The sequence below is a fragment of the Camelus dromedarius genome, chromosome 16 (assembly GCF_036321535.1).
Source record: "Camelus dromedarius isolate mCamDro1 chromosome 16, mCamDro1.pat, whole genome shotgun sequence".
Lineage (NCBI taxonomy): Eukaryota > Metazoa > Chordata > Mammalia > Artiodactyla > Camelidae > Camelus > Camelus dromedarius.
The window spans coordinates 25129244-25149624 of record NC_087451.1 but is presented as its reverse complement, the minus strand read 5'-3'; the positions used below and the strand labels follow the sequence as shown (position 1 = coordinate 25149624).

General features: G+C 42.4%; 1 protein-coding gene across 2 annotated transcripts in view; it reads right to left on the bottom strand.

The window, feature by feature from the left end:
• The window catches only part of AKAP10 (A-kinase anchoring protein 10), a 45650-nt gene that overhangs the window by 15218 nt on the left and 10051 nt on the right, over positions 1-20381 (bottom strand). The window contains exons 3-10 of one of the 2 annotated variants that reach the window (XM_031467543.2): positions 18744-18926; positions 15567-16121; positions 12194-12292; positions 8814-8898; positions 7893-8016; positions 3524-3660; positions 1909-2053; positions 55-228 (exon numbers count right to left, since the gene is read on the bottom strand). In XM_031467543.2, coding sequence (XP_031323403.2) covers positions 55-228; positions 1909-2053; positions 3524-3660; positions 7893-8016; positions 8814-8898; positions 12194-12292; positions 15567-16121; positions 18744-18926 — 1502 coding nt within the window. The remainder of the gene's footprint in view (positions 1-54; positions 229-1908; positions 2054-3523; positions 3661-7892; positions 8017-8813; positions 8899-12193; positions 12293-15566; positions 16122-18743; positions 18927-20381) is intronic. The other variant, XM_031467544.2, reaches the window with a different exon arrangement.

Genomic DNA, 20381 nt, shown 5'->3' with positions numbered 1-20381 from the left:
AACGGAAGGATCCGTATGCCCTCCTTCCTAACAGCGGAGGAAATCGGTGGGTACCTGAGAAGCCAAACCGTCAGAGCCACCTGGGTGAGCGTCGTCAGGAGGGCCCCCAGGGCCATGGGCAGTCAGCGACACACCCCCTCCCAGAAACTCGTCTCCGCGAACCGAATGGATGAGATCATTCAAATATTTATAATAGAGATTGCTGGACAAAAAGCCAGGTAAAAAGACCTGAAAGAGAGGATATGCATTATTTCAATGGTGGAATCACACACGCCACAACTTTATTTCAAAACACAATTCTACCTACAATGCTACCAGTTACCACACACGATTTTGCTTCTCCTTGTTACATTCCAAATATCACCCCTTTGTATACAGTTTACATTCTAACTCAAACTATAATGAGAACTTACAATTTACAGGTACTTTGCCCCCAAAACACTTGCCATGCAACTACTGAATGGACTTGATATCAAGACTTCTTAGTGACCAGAAACCAGTCACTAAGAAGTGGATATAATTTGAAACTAGATTTTTCTGGTTTGTTATAAATATTTTTGCATATACACTGATTCTGACTTTTGAACTGATTTCCTTAAGATAAATTACCAGGGGTGTGATTACTGAGTGAAATGGTCTGAAGATTTTAGCTCTGATAATGCGGAGGATGTTGAAGACATATCATTGCACATCAGGCTTTCCAACACTGCGTTGTTTTTTTTAAAATCATTGTTTAATAAATGTCTAATGCTATATGATGTTTTTATCTGCATTTAAAAATTATATTGATGCTACGTTTCCACATTTATTATTGGCATTTCCCATTACCAACTTTTCCTTCACAACACTTGGCACAACTGTAAATATGTACGCCTGTGTTTAATATGTGCCTTCCTCACAGACGGAGGTCCAGGAGGGCAGGAACCACGTCCTGTGCACCGCTGAACCACCAGCATCCAGCACAGAGACGCTCAGTGCTACTGGACGAAGCATCCTTGACTGTATTCTTAAAATTGGCTTAACTTCCTTAAATACACAGTTAGTAAGGACTATTTTACAGTTTGTTTTTCTGTATTTTAACTTTATTAACCAGAAAGTTTACGTTCTTTGTATGATACAGATCTTGAACTTTTCCTTTATGATCAGAAACTTTTCATTTTAATCATGAAAAAATGACCAACCCTGGGCAATTGCTGATAGTCCATCCAGGTTACCGCTAGCCCTTCAATGATTTTTTTTAATGTGTAACTCTTCCATATTCCTGAAACCCAGTTTCTACATGTGGTGTCGTGTAATCCCTTTCCGCCTAGATGCCCAGGACATACTTAAGCCAAATAAACTCATGGCTCATCCTGGGCCCTGCAACGCCAAGTAAAGCCCGCTCTGGTTCATTAGAAGACTGATCCACGCACCACTTCCAACACTTGGTTATTAGGCAGTCATTACTGAGGCCCTGTAAGCGACCGCGACGCTGAGAACTCGCGCTGCAGCCCCGCTGGGGTCCTGGTGAGACACTTGGACCGTCTCCAGGCTAATGCTGCAGGACCCTATGCAGTGACCCACGGGTGTGACAACGAGTGAGGAGAGCGCTTCACACTTTTAATGCTTGCTGAGTCGGACGCTGCGTCCCTAACACGCACTCTATACATCTTACCTCATTTTTACCCACAAACTACGCTGAGGTAAGTATCTCTATTAGTCCATTTCACAGACGAGCAAAGGTAGAGAAGGTGAGGAGCTGCCCGAGGTCAGCCAGTCTGTGAAGACGAACGCGCAGCACGTGCGCCCCACCCCTGCCGCGCAGCTTCCACCTTCCACCGTTCTGTTACAACTGGTTTTCCCCACACAGTATTTTGGGTTCCAGCGGTAAAAACTTCTCGTGGTTTAATGCCTTTGAAGTCTGGTTACCTTCTCCATGGTCGTCCAGGCCTGACGTAACGGAGTGGTGAAACAGTTGGGCAGGGGCCCACCTTCCCTGCAGATGTTGGATTCAATTTCTAACCGCACAACGTCATCGAATCCAAGAGGATGTGTGGCTTGGAGGGAGAAGTACCTATGGAAGAAAGACGGCCAAAGTGAAACCGAATGCCACACAATTATTAGCAGCTTCTGGCCCCTACGCCAGAGACTCTTCTGTGGGGCTACTTGATTCAGCCCGCAGACCCAGGACACAGAGAGGGGCTGCTGACAGCCCTGCCCCAACCTTTATTCCCGCTGCCCCCGAGGTACCTGAGTCAACCCGCCACCATCCTTAGCTCCACTCTTCTGTTTCCGCAGGAAAAAACTTTCTTTTTTCTTGTTATCAGCATTTTCTTAACAAAAAGTGAGTCTCCCATCTCGCAACAAATAAATTGGCAAATATTCCTCTATGATTTAAATTTTGGAGCACTCCAGACCAAATATTTAAATGTAAATGCTTGCTACATTAACGTCCATATAACAACGTTTCCTATATAATACTTTCCCACAAATACATTATACTAAAATAAACACTGGACAAACATTAAAAGCTGCATCCCAGTCCAAGTTCTGCCACTAATTCACCCTGTGACTTTGAGAAAGGCACTACCCTCTGAGCCTCAGTTTTCTTATCTGCAAAATGGGAAAAATCAGACTAGCTCCCTAATCTGGCTATTTATCGGAATCACCTGGGTGTCTTCTAAAACTAAAGGCCCCTGGGTCACACCTCCAACCGGCTGAGTCAGACTCTCTGAGAGGACAGAGGAGCTCCTGGGTGCTTCTCCTGCTCACAGCCCAGCGCGAGCCTGCGCAACAGCGGCCAGGACACGTGGCCCGGACTCTTCTCCACCCTCCAGTCCTCCTCTTACCACTTGCTTGTGGACACAGAGACATATTACTTTTCTTTACAGAACAAAGAAAATCAAAAAAAAAAAAAAAAAAAAAAAAAGAAAAAAAAGAGGGACAGAGTTTTCCGTTCTGCTCACTGTAAGATTTTGCTGCCCTCTTATTTTCACTGAAAACTACTGAAAAACTATCCCCCTCTGAGTCATCAGTCTGGCTGAGCAGCTCTGCACCAGAAGACATGGTCACCCCCGCACAGGTATTTAAGACTCTCTGCAGTCCAGTCCAGCGAGTTCCTCCTCCGCTTACACGCCCTGCTCAGGTGTCAGTTACCCAGAGCCAAGAGTCTTTAGTGACATGCTCCCCAGGTTCCTATGGCTCTGCTTGTGCTGGTGCCTCTGCCAAGAATGTCCTTTCCCACTTTCTCTGGCCAGCAGAATCCAACTCAGAATCCAATCCAAATCCTCCTTCTGTGAAACCCTCAATGAACTTACCGCCACCATCCCGCTTGCCACACACACACCTCCCCTTTCCCCATCAGCAACTTTTACTCTAAGGACCCCCACGCTGTGCACACCCCAATGAAAAGCAGCTTGTACGTGGCTCCCTGTGAGCTCCTTGACAGCAGAGACTGAGTTTATTCATCTTTATTTCCAAAGAAGACACCAAATACTCAGTAAGTATCTGCGAAACGCTGAATGCACCTATCAACCAAACTCACTTGTCATATAAAATCATGGCGTCGTTCTGCGCTTCCTGTCCATCATACTGGCCCTTTTTGGCAGCAAGCTGAGACTGGAAGTTATCAGCTGCCAACCAGAACTGTAAGATATTCACTGCATCCTCTTTTTCCATGTACTGGGAAGAAAAAATACAGAAGAAAATAAGACTACAAGCAGATTTCTCTCACCAACTCCAATCCATATGTGAGTTCCAACTGTTAATATACAAGACACAAAGGAAAAAAACAACACAAAACAAAAAACCAACCTTTCCCACCCCCCTCCAAACAGATCTACATGTTTAGTTAATGCCAGCCAGCAACTTACAGTCATTTGAGATCGAAAAGTTTAAAAATATTCTTTTAGGAGAAAAAACAAAACAAAACAAAAACCTAACAACAGCAAAAAACCCAACCACCACGCAGCTGAATGCAAACTTTAGTGAACCAGAATAAAAATGACAGTAAAGATGGATTAGTGGCTCCTCACTGGCAACATTCAAATAGTAAACTAACCAGACCAAATCTTTTTTTTTTAAACATTTTTTTATTGAGTTATAGTCATTTTACAATGTTGTGTCAAATTACAGTGTAGAGCACAATTTTTCAGTTATACATGAACATACATATATTGTCACATTTTTTTTCCGCTATGAGCTACCACCAGATCTTGTATATATTTCCCTGTGCTGTACAGTATAGTCTTGTTTATCTATTCTACATATGCCTGTCAGTATCTACAAATTTTGAACTCCCAGTCTATCCCTTCCCTCCCCCCACCCCTGGCAACCACAAGTTTGTATTCTATGTCTATGAGTCTGTTTCTGTTTTGCATTTATGTTCCCCCTTTTTTTTTTAGATTCCACATATAAGCGATCTCATATAGTATTTTTCTTTCTCTTTCTGACTTACTTCACTTAGAATGACATTCTCCAGGAACATCCAATTTGCTACAAATGGTGTTATGTTGTCGGTTTTTATGGCTGAGTAGTATTCCATTGTATAAATATACCACCTCTTCTTTATCCAGTCATCTGTTGATGGACATTTAGGCTGTTTCCACATCTTGTCTATTGTAAATAGTGCTGCTATGAACATTGGGGTGCAGGTGTCTTTTTGAAGTAGGGTTCCTTCTGGATATATGCCCAGGAGCGGGATTCCTGGGTCATATGGTAAGTCTGTTCCTAGTCTTTTGAGGAATCTCCATACTGTTTTCCACAGTGGCTGCACCAACCTGCATTCCCACCAGCAGTGAAGGAGGGTTCTCTTTTCTCCACAGCCTCTCCAGCATTTGTCATTTGTGGACTTTTTGAATGATGGCCATTCTGACAGGTGTGAGGTGACACCTCACTGTAGTTTTGATTTGCATTTCTCTGATAATTAGTGATATTGAGCATTTTTTCATGTGCCTATTGATCATTTGTACGTCTTCACTGTGGAGAATTGCTTGTTTAGGTCTTCTGCCCATTTTTGGATTGAGCTGTTTGTTTTTTTATTAAGTTGTATGAGCTGCTCATATATTCTGGAGATCAAGCCTTCGTCGGTTTCATTTGCAAAAATTTTCTCCCTTTCTGCAGGTTGTTTTGTTTTACTTATGGTTTCCTTTGCTGTGCAGAAGCTTGTAAGTTTCATTAGGTCCCATTTGTTTATTCTTGCTTTTATTTCTATTGCTTGGGTAGACTGCTCTAGGAGACCATTTTTGAGATGTATGTCAGATAATGTTTTGCCTATGTTTTCTTCTAGGAGGTTTTTTGTATCTTGTCTTATGTTTAAGTCTTTGATCCATTTTGAGTTAATTTTTGTGTGTAGTGTAAGTGAGTGTTCTAGCATCATTGATTTACATGCTGCTGTCCAGTTTTCCCAACACCATTTGCTGAAGAGACTGTCTTTATTGCATTGTATATTCTTGCCTCCTTTGTCGAAGATTAGTTGACCAAAAGTTTGTGGGTTCATTTCTGGGCTCTCTATTCTGTTCCATTGGTCTATATGTCTGTTTTTGTACCAATATCATGCTGTTTTGATGACTGTAGCTCTATAGTATTGTCTGAAGCCTGGGAGAGTTATTCCTCCAGCCTCTTTCTTCTTCTTCCGTAATGCTTCAGCAACTCTAGGTCTTTGATGGTTCCATATAAATTCTATTATGATTTGTTCTAGTTCTGTGAAATATAACCTGGGTAATTTGATAGGGATTGCATTAAATCTGTAGATTTGCTTGGGCAGTGTGACCATTTTAACTATATTGATTCTTCCAATCCAAGAGCATGGGATATCTTTCCATTTTTTTAAGTCTTCTTTAATTTCCTTAATCAGTGTTTTATAGTTTTCTGTATAAAAGTCTTTCATCTCCTTGGTTAGATTTATTCCTAGGTATTTTATTACTTTGGGTGCTATTTTAAAGGGGACTGTTTCTTTACTTTTTCTGTTGATTCATCATTAGTGTAAAGAAATGCAACTGATTTTTGAACGTTAATCTTGTAACCTGCTACCTTGCTGAATTCTTCGATTATTTCTACTAGTTTTTGTGTGGACCTTTCAGGGTTTTCTATATATAGTAGCATGTCATCAGCATATAATGACACTTTTACCTCTTCTTTTCCAATTTGGATCCCTTTTATTTCTTTCTCTTGCCTGACTGCTGTGGCTAGGACTTCCAGGACTATGTTGAATAGGAGTGGTGATGGTGGGCAGCCTTGTCTTGTCCCAGATTTTAGTGGGAAGCTTTTGAGTTCTTCACTGTTGAGTACTATGCTGGCTGTAGGTTTGTCACATGTAGCTTTTATTATGTTGAGATATGTTCCCACTTTACCCACTTTGGCGAGAGTCTTTATCATAAATGGGTGTTGAATTTTATCAAATGCTTTTTCTGTATCTATTGAGATGATCATGTGGTTTTTGTCCTTTTTCCTGTTGATGTGATGTATTACATTGATTGATTTGCATATGTTGAACCACCCCTTGTGTCCCTGGGATGAACCCCACTTGATCATGATGTATAATCCTTTTTATGTGCTGTTGGATTCTATTTGCTAATATTTTGGTAAGGATTTTTGCATCTATGTTCATCAGTGATATTGGTCTGTAATTCTCTTTTTTGGTAGTGTCTTTGCCTGGTTTTGGTATCAAGGTGATGGTGGCTTCATAGAATGAGTTTGGGAGTATTCCCTCCTTTTCAGTCTTCTGGAAGAGTTTGAGAAGGACTGGTATGAGTTCTTCTTTGTGTGTTTGGTAGAATTCCCCGGTGAAGCCGTCCAGTCCTGGACATTTATTTGTAGGGAGGTTTTTTATTGCTAATTCGATTTCATTTCTAGTGATCGATTTGTTCAAGGGGTCAGATTCTTCTCGGTTCATTCTTGGTGGACTGTATGTTTCCAGAACCTTGTCCATCTCCTCTAGGTTATTCATTTTGGTTCCATACAGTTTTTCATAATATTCTTGTATGATATTCTGTATATCTATGTTATTTGCTGTAATTTCTCCATTTTCCTTTCTTATTTTGCTTATTTGTGCTCTCTCTTTCTTCTTCTTTTTGAGTTTGGCCAGAGGTTTGTTGATTTTATTTACTTTTTCAAAAAAACAGCTTTTGGTTTAATTGATTTTTTTCTATTTTTTTTAAATCTCTATTTTATTTATTTCCTCCCTGATATTTATTATTTCCTTCCTTCTGATGACTTTTGGGTGTTTTTGCTCTTCTTTTCGGACCAAATCTTTTATACTTGGTCATTTCCACCATTCCACACAGCCGTATTAACCAGAACAAATGCTGACTTAAACTTATGGCAAAAAGAGGGAGTGAAAAAATAAATCAACTGAGTAACTGTTCCTGTGAAGAGGGAGGATGCAAGCATGAGGCTAAGTTGCTGCCTGTGAGACCTGGAATCCTTGCTGCTTAAGAGGCACTTGCTTTGCAATGAAGCGATTTGCTGCGGCCTAACAGCTGCAGAGCCGGAAGCCTCGCTGGGCGGCCCTGCCGAGCGGCTCAAGGAGACTGATGACAGCAGGGAAACTCCCTGCTTCCCCTCTCTCTTCTGAAGTCTGGTCACAAACATTTATGCACTGGAGTCAAGTACCAAATCTGCGGTTTTAAAACAGTTCTAAATAACTAAGTACCTGCATTCTCTTGTAAGAAGAACTTTAATTAGGTTTTTCAAAATTAGTTGTTGCACACCAAATTTTCATGTTCTCTTTAATCTAATATGCCATTGAGTACTCTTGCCATTAGACGCAACACAGAACAGTAATAAAAGTACTTAAATCCAACTGATCTTTTTGGAAATGATATGTGTGCTATCTTCCACAGCCAGGGGCCGAGCAGTTAGGGTCTAGAGGCCGGAATGCCCTAACGGAGTGCAAAAGGAAATGCAGACTTTACCTCAGAGAAATAAAAGAGGGCTGACTCACAGAAGAGGATATCAGCCAGGTAAACAGCTCCACTGGTCAGCACTTCAATCTGGTATTTACAGAAATGGTGACTTCGGAGAAATTCACTAAAGTGCCTGCATGTGGACAAAAAGGTAAAACGTGAGGGACCGACCAAGCAAAGAGCTCAACTGGGGTGATACAGCCTTTCCACCCTGTGCCCCTGCAGCTCACCAGCCCAGGCCAGCGCTCCCCCTCTTCTCGCAGTGCGTTCTGCTTCCTCCAGCTGTAAAAGGTCTCCCCACCTCGCACTGGGCAGTAGCTCTCCCCTGATACCTGCCACATGCTACCTCTTATTACAGCAACGAAGGAACATGGCCTATTGCTCTTTTTAGGCTGTAATTTTCCTCAAAGCAGATCCTACATCTGACTGTGCACAGCACCCTTTTCATAAATGTTATGTGAAAGAATGAATACGTAGATTTTTTTAGAGGGCATGCAGCAATAATTGATCTAACAAAACTCTGGAGGCAGTTTCAACAAATCTATGTGAATTCAGTAACACAGCATCCATTAAGCCTCAAGCACGCACTAACAAGCGAGGGTGCCCATCTGAAGACACGCACTGTTTACACAGATAAACCAATCACTGCAGCACACCAGTCACAGTCATCCGCAGGGGACTTCAGAATTAAATTCTTTAAATTAGGAAATACTGGCAGTAAAAATAAAAATCTGTTTTATTTTTAATGCAATTCACATTATTTATATTTAAAAGAAACCATTAACCAAGGTAGTCACAGAGTATGCCTAAAAGATCCTGTAAACATTCAAAGTACTTAAATCCTCAAAGGTAGTTTGTTTTTAGTTCTATTCTTAAGACTGAACCCAAATTCCCAAGGACGAGAAATGCGCAAGGAGGAGGCTGACTTACTCTCGCTCCATCGCACTGAAGACGATGGACTGCGCCAAAACAAAACAGTTTGGATCCACCTGCCCATCTTCTCCACAGATCTTTGCTGCAAAAGAAATGGTGGATACTTAAGTTTTTTTCTAAGTCCAAACTACACATATTTGTAAATCAAACTAGGAAATAACTGTAAATGCATATAAATTAGAAGATTTTTAAATGAAATGAAAATACGTGAACAGCTGATCTTGAGGTAAAGAAGGCCTTTTGAAGCATACACGCAAAAGTGGAAATCAAAAGATTCAACAATGTAAGATTTTTATACCTTATAATACCCCCATAACAAAATAAAAGGGCAAACTGGGTAAAAAAATTTGCAGCATATATGACAGTTTACTCTGTGAACGACACATTATTTTCACTCACGTATCAAGAGCTCTTACAAACTAAAAAGAAAGTCCCAAAAGAAAAATGAACGAAGGACAGAGAAAGAAAACTGACTAAAGAACAAATATAAAATGGCCAACATGAAAAGACACACGTGCTCTCTAGTGAGCACAGTTTAACTGCAGATCAGAACAAGGAGGATGCCGCCCTCCGTCTAGTCAGTCGGCACACAGCTGTTTCAGCAAACCCTATGCTTGACCGTGTAACGGCACGCAAGCTTGGGCAGGGGCGTGGGAAAGCTGACCATTAGCGGGAATACAGACTGGTCTATCTCTGGAGGGCAGTCTGGAAGTTTCTAGCATCAGCTTTAAAAATGTATATACCCCTCCAACAAGCAGTTCTATTTCTAGGATTGTAACCCAAGAAATTACGGATTTGTGAAAAGAGCTATCTGTAAGATAAAGTTTATCAAGATGTCATTCGGCACAAATTTTAAAACATAAAATGGGCTAAAATTAGGAGTGGCCTAAATAAACTGACGAACCAATGAGCCGCTTCCCCAGCCCGTGCGCAAGGCTGGAAAGCCCCGCCGCGACGGCTGGGGTCACAGTTCACGGCCTCAGCGGGCTCTGAACGAAAGCCAGGGGTGGCGGAGAGCTTCCGGGCCACCCACACCCGTGCTCTCCCAGGCAACAACACACAGTGCACCCCTGCCCTCCGGAAACGCCTTATGTCTCGCCTCCCGTGCTCTCTGCCGACCACTCTGCTTCCGACTGCACTCAGCGAACAGAAGCAATCAGAGCACCATCTCCATCACCTGCCACACTGTCGGCTCCCACGAGCCGCCACCTCTCAGTCTCTCCTGCTCCTGCAGACGAACTGCCCTCGCTCCCACCAGACCACTCTCACTCGAGCACTGAGTCCTACCCTCTTCTGCCTCCTGAGGACTTCTCTCCTCCAGCTGCTGTCCCTCCCTCCCGCATCAACACCCCCTTCGCTACTGGCTCACTCCCACAGCTGTTGGTACGTTGTACGCGTGCGCACGGACAACACACCCCCAGAGGCTCCCTCCACACCTTAAAAACAAACCCCAAACCACCGTCCCTTGACTTAACACTCCCTTCCAGCTCACCCTCAAGCAAAATGCCTCATACCTGCTGTTCCCACTCCTCCTCCTCTCTGCTCTTAAGGCTCCCCTAGTTAAGTTTTTGTCCCTAACGGTTCACCGAAATTAAGAGGACCAGTGGCCCAGCTGCCCACCGGGCTGTAAAATCCATTCCATTCCTGGTGTTCATCTTACTCACCCTGTCAGCCCGACTTAACGCCTCTGGTCCCTCCCTTCCTTCCAGAAATACTTTTTCACTTGGCCTCCAGAAAAGACCGTGCTCTCGACACACAGTTGATGCGGGGGGCCGACACTACCGGCAGCGTCTTCCCTGACTCCTTCGCTGGCTCCTCCTCACCTGCCAGGCTTCCAGGTGCTGGGCCCGCCCCAGGCCTCAGTGCTCAGGCCTCTCGCGCTCTCAGTGACCGTACTGGGCTCCACGGCTCTAACCCACCTGCGTGCCGATGACTCCCAAGCAGACACCTCCAGCCTGCACCTCTCCCTCGAGCTCCTAACCTAAGGTCCCACTGCCCGCCTGACACTCCCCACCTGGACATCTGAAACCCACACCCCTAACTTCCCCGTCAGAACATCTTCATCTTACAAACAGTGACTCCTCTCTCCCGGGTATTCAGGTTTTAAAAAATGAAGTCATGCTGGATTCCTTTTTTACTCTCACACCACTCACTTCCACACCAACCAATCCCTCCCAGAGCTACACGCTACTCTGTTCAGACTCCTAACAGTCACGACTAGAACAGCCCAGGGAAGTCTAGGAGGTGGCAGCGACAAACACTCACATACAAACAGAGGGACGATACAGAAAACCCAAATCCCACGACAACATCTGCGACAAAACCTGGTGGAAACCCCAAACGGCCAGGAGGTGGGGACAAGCCACCAACAGTCATGAGACCCACGAGTTACAGGCGTTCGTGCATGTGGGAGAAGAAAGGAAACCAGTAGGATGCTCTCCCGGCAGGCCAGGTGGCACGGTGGGCAGATGCGAGCGCACGGTGGGGCCCGGGGCTGCAGCCCCGCCGAGGAGTGGAGGCCCAGAGCACCCCGGCTGGCGAGAGGCTGCCGGGAGCAGGGCAACGGGCTTCAGCTCATAAATCGAAAATACTAATTTTTGTAATAAAAATTCAAAACTTAGGAGCAGGACTTGATGGGACTATGACAAATATTTGCTCACGAACCACTTCTATCTGTGATTTCCGGTGCCCCTGAGGTCTTTCTGATACAACACAGTAAAAGCTTTCATTCTTTCATTATGACCTACAGAAAAATGTATTTACGTGACTCAGTGTACACATACACGTGCACATATGATGGAAACAGTCTTCTGAAACGGTGGTTGTCTGCCCTGGCTACTATGAAGCACTTTGATCTTTCTAGTTGAGTCCTTTTTTTGGCAGGGGGGTAAGGACATAAGGGGAGACCGGTCCTAACCCACAGTTTGAAAAACACTACCAATAGCATACTAGTTAACACGTGAGGGTCTGGTTTCAAATCCTGATGCTGTCAGGTCTGAGCCGTGACCCTGGGCACATTACTTACCTTCTCTGTGCTTCCTCACATACAAAGTAACAACTGTGTTTATGCCACAAGGTTCTTTAGAAGAATAAATGAGGTTATCCTTGGAAAGTGCTTAGAATGCTGTCTGGGACACAGTGAGTGCTCAGTAAACGCGTGCTACTGGTGTTCTTGCTGCTGTTAATTCAACTCAGAATCTACTAATCTGGGCCCAACAAGTAAGAGAGGAACTTTTTGAGTGAGCTACAGTCAGACGTAATAAAGTACCCTGAAAACAGACGACCAAGGGACTTGCTGAATTTCACGTTCATGAAAAACTCTCTGAATCAATTACCAAAAACAGGCATTGTGGGGCATCACTTCAAGCACTGCTTACCTATGATGTCGTTTCTCATTGCTTCTGTAATGGGTATTGGCTTAGCAGCATCTGGAGAGATATATTTGGTAAAAGTATTCACTGCATCTTGTTCTATACCTGCAAGGCAAGAAGGGGACAACTTCAAAAACCACACGGCACCTTGGGTGGTACTGGACCACATTCACGCAGAGCAGGGCTCTGCAGTGCGCCCAGGCCCATGCGCACGCACACAGAGATGTACGCACTTTTTATTACAAATACTACTTATTAACATACTTTGGACAAAACACGCTCCATCGTAGTGCTGCTTTCACACTATCCGGTCTGCGGAGCAGAGGCGCGTGACATGTGAACCGCCCCCCCACGCCCCATCTGAGCCAACAAGCTCCTTAACAGGACTCACTTGTGTGCAGCCTTGTCCCACAGCACTTCTACAGCCATTACCTGAAGGGCTCACACAGTGGGGGCTCAAAAATTATTTATAAGTCTACATTTAAAATACTTTTACCAAATTGCACATTCATGAATACATTCATTTGACTTTCAACAACCCTGGAAGGTTACAACAATGATTTCAAACTTTTCAGTCTTGGGACTTTGCAATCTTCAAAATTACTGAGGCCCATAAGAGCTTTTGTTTATGTGAATTTTATCTATAGATATAAAGGTATTAAAAGTTAAAATGAGAAAAATTATTCAGTTAAATTAACAACACTAAATCTGTTAGAATTTAACATAAACACCAATTTCAATAGAAAATAACTGACAAAGTTAGTGAGAAGAGGGCACTGTTTCCCATTCTGCAACTCTACTTGTCTTGATAGCAAATACATTCTCGTATCTGTTTTGCCCTTCAACCTGTTGTGCTACTTAGTTTTGGCTGAAATACATGGGGCTCTGGTGGTGTGAGAAGAAATGCATGCACATGCACAGGCACACGCACACACATACGCACGTGCACACACAGTCTTTGTCCTGGTTCCTGGCACAGAGCTCCTAAAACCCACAGAGTCTCCAGCGGCAGGGCCAGAGGAGCATCCTTTGTTACCCTTTCCGCCCTCGGAGAGGTTTATGGTGATGAGGTGACCGGTGGAGTGGGGCCCGGTTGTGAGAAGGCCCCACGCCCAACCTCCAGGGAGGGTGGAGGGGCTGGGGGCCATCAGCTGATCACCAATGGCAGTGATTCCATCAGTCGTGCCGCGTGACGAAGCCGTACCCCTCCCCGCCCCACTTCTGGGCGGGTGACCGTATCCACGTGCCAGGAGGGTGAGGCACCCCAACCCCGTACAGACAGACGCTCCTGCACTTGGGACCCTTCTGGACCTTGCCTTGCGGACCTACCACCTGGCTGTTCCTTTCTATCCTTTATAATATCCTTTACAATAAACCAATAAATGTAAACAAAGTGTTCTCCTGAGTTCTTTGAGCCATTATAGCAAATTGCTGAAACGAGGAAGGGGTAGTGGGAACCCCTGGTTTACAGCTGGTTGGCCAGAACCAAGGTGACAACTTGGGACCTGTGACAAGCATCTGAAGTGGGTAGCCATCATGTGGGACTGAGCCCTTAACCTGGGGGTCTGCAGTTAACTCTGGGTAGTGTCAGGATGAAATGCACTGTAGGATACCCCGCCGCTGTCCACAGAGAACTGGAGAGTTGCTTGGTGTGGGAAACCCACACATGTGGTGTCAGGAGTGCTGCAAACACAGAGGTGGTTTTGTTTTATTTATATTAAGAAAATCTGGCCTCAGAGATGTGTAATTGGGAAAAGGAGTATTTTAATAGCTTTCTGAGATAACTGTGGATATATTCTTCTTTGATATATCAAAACTTGAAAAGTGGTAGTTACTTAAAGGTTAGAATGTAGAATCTGAAACCACATTAATGAACTTGTATTCTGTTACATTAAAATCTACTGGTCTAGCTCCTATGTTGAAAAGTCTTCTACTCACAAATGATTTTATAACATTACATGCTTTCAAATATTTTAGAAAATATTGGTTCACTGACTTATGAAGATCTTCCAGATGCTGAAACATCGCATAATATAGTGTAAAAAAAGAAATCACATTGCCATTACCACCATGATCTTACTGGAACACTCTTTAAAGCTGTCAAAACCCACGGTAATGAATACAAGTTTTCCAAATTCTAAGATTCACTTGAAAAATTTTACCACTGGTCACCAAACGCTGTCAGCTGTTTTCCATGAAATGACAACTCATTTTATGGGGCCAGAAATATGCTGATACAACACCAGATAAAAGCAATGCAAGACGACGGCATGCTGACACCCATGAAAACACAGACACAAAAATGCTCAAGAAATACTAGGAGATCCAGTACAGCAACGTATGAAAAGGCTGATACTCCACAACCAAATGGGACTTACCCTGGGAATGCACGTTTATTCAACATATTTTTAAAAAATCAATGTAGTCCATCATATTAACAGACAAAGAAGGAAAACCACATGGTCATATCAAATGACACGGGGAAAACACTCGACAAAGTTCAACACCATTCATGATTCAGACAACAACTCTCAGTAAACAATAAGGGAACTTCATCAACCTGATACAGGACATTTGCAAAAACCCACAGCCAACCCCATCCTTGATGGTGAAAGACTGAATACTTTCCAAGACCAGGAACAAGACAAGAATTTCAAGCGATCTACAGAAAGCTCCTAGAGGTGACAAGTGAGAAATACAGCCATAGAAAATCAACATATAAAAGTCAATCATATTTCTATATACTAGCAATGAAAAACTAGAAACAAACAAACAAAAATGTAAATACTATTTACAATGCCACCAAAAAGGGGAAATAAAACACGTGAAGGATCTATATGCTGAAAACTGTACAATGCTGATGAAAGAAACCAGACCTAAGAAAATGAAGATACATCATCTCTGTGGATTTGAAGACTTGATACAGGTAAGACGTAAATTCTCCTCAAACTGACCTATAAGTTGAATGCAATTCCAATAAAAATTCCAGCAGGGTTTCCTGTAGATATAGACAAGATTATTCTAAAATTTATACTGATGGAAAAAATAGCTAGAATAGAAAAAACAATTCTGAAAAAGAGCAAACTTGCAGGACTCATATTATCCAATTGTAAGACTGACTACAAAGCTGCCATAATCAAGACAGTGTGGTACTGGTGAAGGAACATACACATCACGGAACAGAAGAACAGAGAGCCCAGAAATGCCCTGCAGTTACGGCCACGGGACGAAGGCAACCCAGCAGGCTAAGGGTGGTCTTTAACTAACAATGTTGGAAACTATTCCAACTCAACAATCCCCATCTCAAGTTCCACTTTGTAAAATGATTTAAAATTTTTTTTTTAAAAAGGATAAAGCGACACAAAAATCACCTACTTACTTTTCATTAATTTTCCAGACAGTTCCTTTAGTGGAGAGGAGGGACTATTTCTACTGGCTACTGTCAGTCTGGAGGACTCCTGGGTGTCTGTGGAACTTGGACGAGCCCCAGTTCTGGCCATTTCCAGGTGGAGAGAAGGAGCACTGTGACATTCCTGGGAGAGCAGCAAGTGATTCTGAGTGTTGCTAGTTCTGGAGTTCAGGTCAGTCCCTTCCGATGGAGTCAGAGGCAATGGTGCTGAGCGAGAATCCTCCAATCGCTTGTCAAGAGACTCGGCGACAAAAGCTGCTGTGGTCTCGTGCTTTTTAGACGGAGAGACAGGCTCAGCCAATGAGCTCTGCTTCACTGTGTTCAGACTGTGTGCTCTTATTCGGGACCAAGTTGTAGAGTGAAAACTCTCAGCTTCTAACCAAAATTTAACTAAATGCTCCATTCTCCGAAGTTCCATGAATTGAATGAAATAAGGGAGGACAGCAGTGTCACGCAGGACTTGTTCAAGGGTCTTTGAAAGACTTGATTTGGTCTCTTGAGTCTGGTAGTCCAGACAAGATCTGCCTAAAAGAAGCAAAAGAATTAGCAGTTCAGTAACAGATAACAATGGTCCAAAACTTATTAAAAAGGTCTTTGTTACTCAATTAACCCTGATCATTCTTTTCATGGCAACTCAGACCACGTAAATTCTTAAGGAAAACATCTTACATGACACTAGCCCCAAAGAAAAAAGGCCAATAAAATATGGAAAAAATTACAACCTCACTAAAAATTCCAGAAAAGCAAATTAATACAAGAGCGTTTTTCCTGTCAAATTGGAAGATTAAAAAAAAAAAAAAAAAAAAAAAAGAAGCACTAACAAGAGCACAGCATAACAGGTAACAGGCTCAAGCCACTGACAATGGAGCCGTGAACAGACAAGACCCTTCTGGAGGAGCGTTCAGCAACGACGGGACGGCCTCGGCCATCCGCACAACTTTCAGTCCAGTGACTCCACTTCCAGGAACCCACCCCGAGGAAGAACTGTGGATGTGTGGATACAGCTGGGAAGATGTTATCAACTCTTCAGCATTATTTATAACAGAGTAAAGAGTCAGCTCTGGGGTTTTATCTTGAAAAATAAAACTAAACTTAATAAAACATAATAAAAGTTTATTTTATACTTAACTAAATTTAGGTTATAACCACAAGCTGATTATTAGAACAAAGAAAAAAATAAAAAAGGTTTAAATGTTCACAGCATGATGTAAAGAGACTCATTTTCATAAAATCAACTGGGGCTTCATCAATTCCTCAAAAGGGCTTTTCTTAACCTTTTGATGTTTCTTCTGAAGCACTTCGTGGATCTCATCCTTGCTGGCTATCTTATTGTCAATGTCAACACCTCTTTCATGAACTGCAGGAAATCTTGATCTTTGCAAGACTTAATTTTTTTTAAATTAAACTTTTAATTTTGAGATGATGGTGGATTCACACACAGCTGTAAGGAGTAATACCGAGAGCTCACATGCACACTTTATCCAGTTTCCCCCAAGGGTAACATCTTTCAAACCACAGTTCAGTATCACACCAAGATACTGACACTGACACAATCCACCGATCTTATTCAGATCTCCCCGGTTTTAGTAGTACTCCCTCGTGTGTGTGCACAGTTCTATGCAACTTTATCCCTCGTGTGTGTGCACAGTTCTATGCAACTTTATCACATGCACAGATTTGTGTAAACACCATGAAGACAGAACAGATCCAGTAATATAAGGGTCCCTTGGGTGGCCTTTCATAACCAACTCTCACATCCCAAACCTCTGGCAAACACTGATCTGTTCTCCATGTCTATCATTTTGTCATTTCAAGATGGGACTAACACCTGTTGGCATCATCCCCTTGATTCAGCCAAGCTGTCCTGCGTATCAGCAGTTTGTTCTTTTCACCTCGCTGAGCAGTGCTCTGTGACATGGAGGTACCAGTGTTTAACTGCTCACCTGCTGAAGGATATCCAATTTTTAGCTTTCACACTGCTATGAACATTGGTTTTTTTGTGAACATAACTTTCCATTTTCTGGGATAAATGCCTAAAACTGCAACTGCTGGGTCACATGGTAATTGCATGTTTAGCTTTATAAGAACCTGCCAAACTGTTTTCTAGGGTGGCTGTGCCATTTTTACATTCCCACCAGACATATGAGTAATCCAATAAAACTTACAATTTTACTTTGTGACCAACACGGATGTCATTTGCAGCACACGGCCGAGCGTGACCCACAAAGACTCTGACACCTCGGCTTTGAATACACACAAAATGTTAAGCAGGCAGAGAGAGTTATCGAAAGAGGAACTAATTGTATTAGAATTTAATCCATTCATGGATTTTTTTCAATTTGCGAAAAAGTTACACACAATTTTTATACGTGCAGAAATGTGGGCAACAAACGTTCAGAAAACAAGGACCTCTGTGTACCCTTTTGTTTTTTTGCAGGGAGAGGGAGGAATTATTTTAACATGACAGAGACCCTGCTGTGTACAGCACGAGGTGACCAGCTCTCCTCCCTTGAGCGTACCTCGACGTCCTCTTCAGACTTCTAAATGGCTACACAGCGCTGCAGAGAATGGCTGCATCACAACTTTACTTCCTTGTTGAGGGATATTCATACGTTGCTCCCAAGTTTTTGCCATCATACACAATATTGCAATCGACAGCCTTCTACGTGTACATGCATTTTTGTGCACATATGGGAGCATATCTGAGGGCTAGATCTTATATTTTATTTTTGATAAATACTTGCAAGCTGTCTTCCAAAAAACTGTTACCAAATTACACCTCCACTAAACAGGAGCGGCTCTTTCTCTGCATCTACATTAACATTCAATTATCAAACTAAGTATCTGCTGATGTATTAGGGGAAACGTTGACTCATCATTTTAATTTGCATTTCACTGAGTACTAGTGAAATGAAGCATTTTTTTCATATATTTAGTAGCCAGATATATTTCTTCTTCTGGAAATGGCCCATTTTTCTGTTGGGCATGCTGTTTAAATTTACACAACATGGTACCATCCGTTACACTCAGAGCTGTTATTTCAGTTTAAACATGTTTTTTCAAAGCCCAGTCCCTCCGGCAGGAGTTTCACACACCATACTCAAATTCCTCCTCCTACTGGAAGTTAACAAACACAGAGTCACTTACCCAGGTCCCCAAAATGAGCGGCCTCCATGTGGCTTGGCTGCTTCTTAAGTGTCGCGGTCCTGCTACTTGAAAAGGAGTCCATGTTGGCGGAAATGGCATTGATTGCAACGTGACTTGGTCCTGCAGCCTCCAGCAAGGCATGATTTTTAGTGCTTTTTTGTGGGGAATGTACGGAGATTGAAGCTATAATTTTTCAAAAAATTATTAAAAATTAAACACAAATGATAGCCTAAAACTGTCTCCTAAGGGAACTTTAAAAATTCGATTTTGTAACACTTAAGTACATACACTCAACAAAAAATACTTAGGGAAAAGATAAATTAACCAAGCAGCAGAAAATTGGAAAACACCCTACTATTATTTATAAATCTCAAAATACTGTGCCAAAAATGAAACTTAAGAGAGCTCTTTCTTTGAGAACGTTCTCTTTGAGAACTTCTGAGGACAGAAAGTACCAAAGCCAGCATTCTGAAACACAGACCTCTCTCAATTCCTTAATCCTTCTTGCCGAAGGAACGAAACTAAAATCGCAAAATAAAAGCTTAGGGGGAAAAATTAGAAAAATATGCTTCAGAACAACTTATTTTACTTTTTAATTGAGTAACAAAATCTCACCATCTAGTAAAACATTTATGATCAGAGTTCAATGAATTAATAGGAAATAATCAACTCCATATTACAACATGGTCAAAGAACCCTATGAACTTGTTGCTACAGCTGAATTAAAATTCCACCTATTCAATTTATCCCACACAAATATCAGAGACTCTTCTTAAAGGTTTTTTAAGAAATTTCAGATTAGTGCGTTGCTATAGCAAGAAGGCTAGAAAGGATACAGGTCACTTAGCATTCCACACCCTCAACATAAATACTCTGAGATAACTGAACTTGTGCCTGGCGCCACTTGTTTTACTGAGCAGTTAACAGGTAAGCTGAAGTGCTCTCAACCTGAGCAAACAGTTCCTGGACACAGAGTCTGAGTAATCCCACGTAATATTTCCTATGGAGAATACATGGTGGTGTAATTCAATCTGTTCCTCTGAGATGTGTCTACAGGATGGAGCAGGTACACACATCCATACCTGTTTTCCAGGCATTTATTAGTCTATCATGCAATAAAGCTGTCTTTAAATGATTTTTTTCAATTACATAAGGAAGTTTTCTTTGGTTTTTATTTTTTATGATATGCTGAATGCAGCAAAATCATTTTGGCAAGTTTATAAACAATAATATCTAGGTTTTTTTGGTAGAGACAAGAAACTACAAATAACATTCTATAAGAACAGTGAGGTTCCCTAACTGTCTCCTAATTAGATGTGGATGATGGTGTGAAATACTATGAATTCCTTCGTGCAAGGCTTCTTTCCTCCTCCTTACCTTCTCTATTAGAATGACTTACTTCACTTGCTCCTTCCCGACATCCCACCTTCCTAGGTCTCCGTGGCCCTACCCTCCACTACCACTTCCTCTCCCTCTGCCTCCCCTCTCAGCCTTTCAGAATCCATTTATTAAATGTGTCAGGTACGGCCTCCTTCCATGAGCCCTCTTCTTCTGCAGCTTCTCTGTTCTTTTATTCTTTCTGCTACAAAGCACATTTATTCTCAAGCCTTCAGTTATTACTAGAGCAATCTTCTTCAA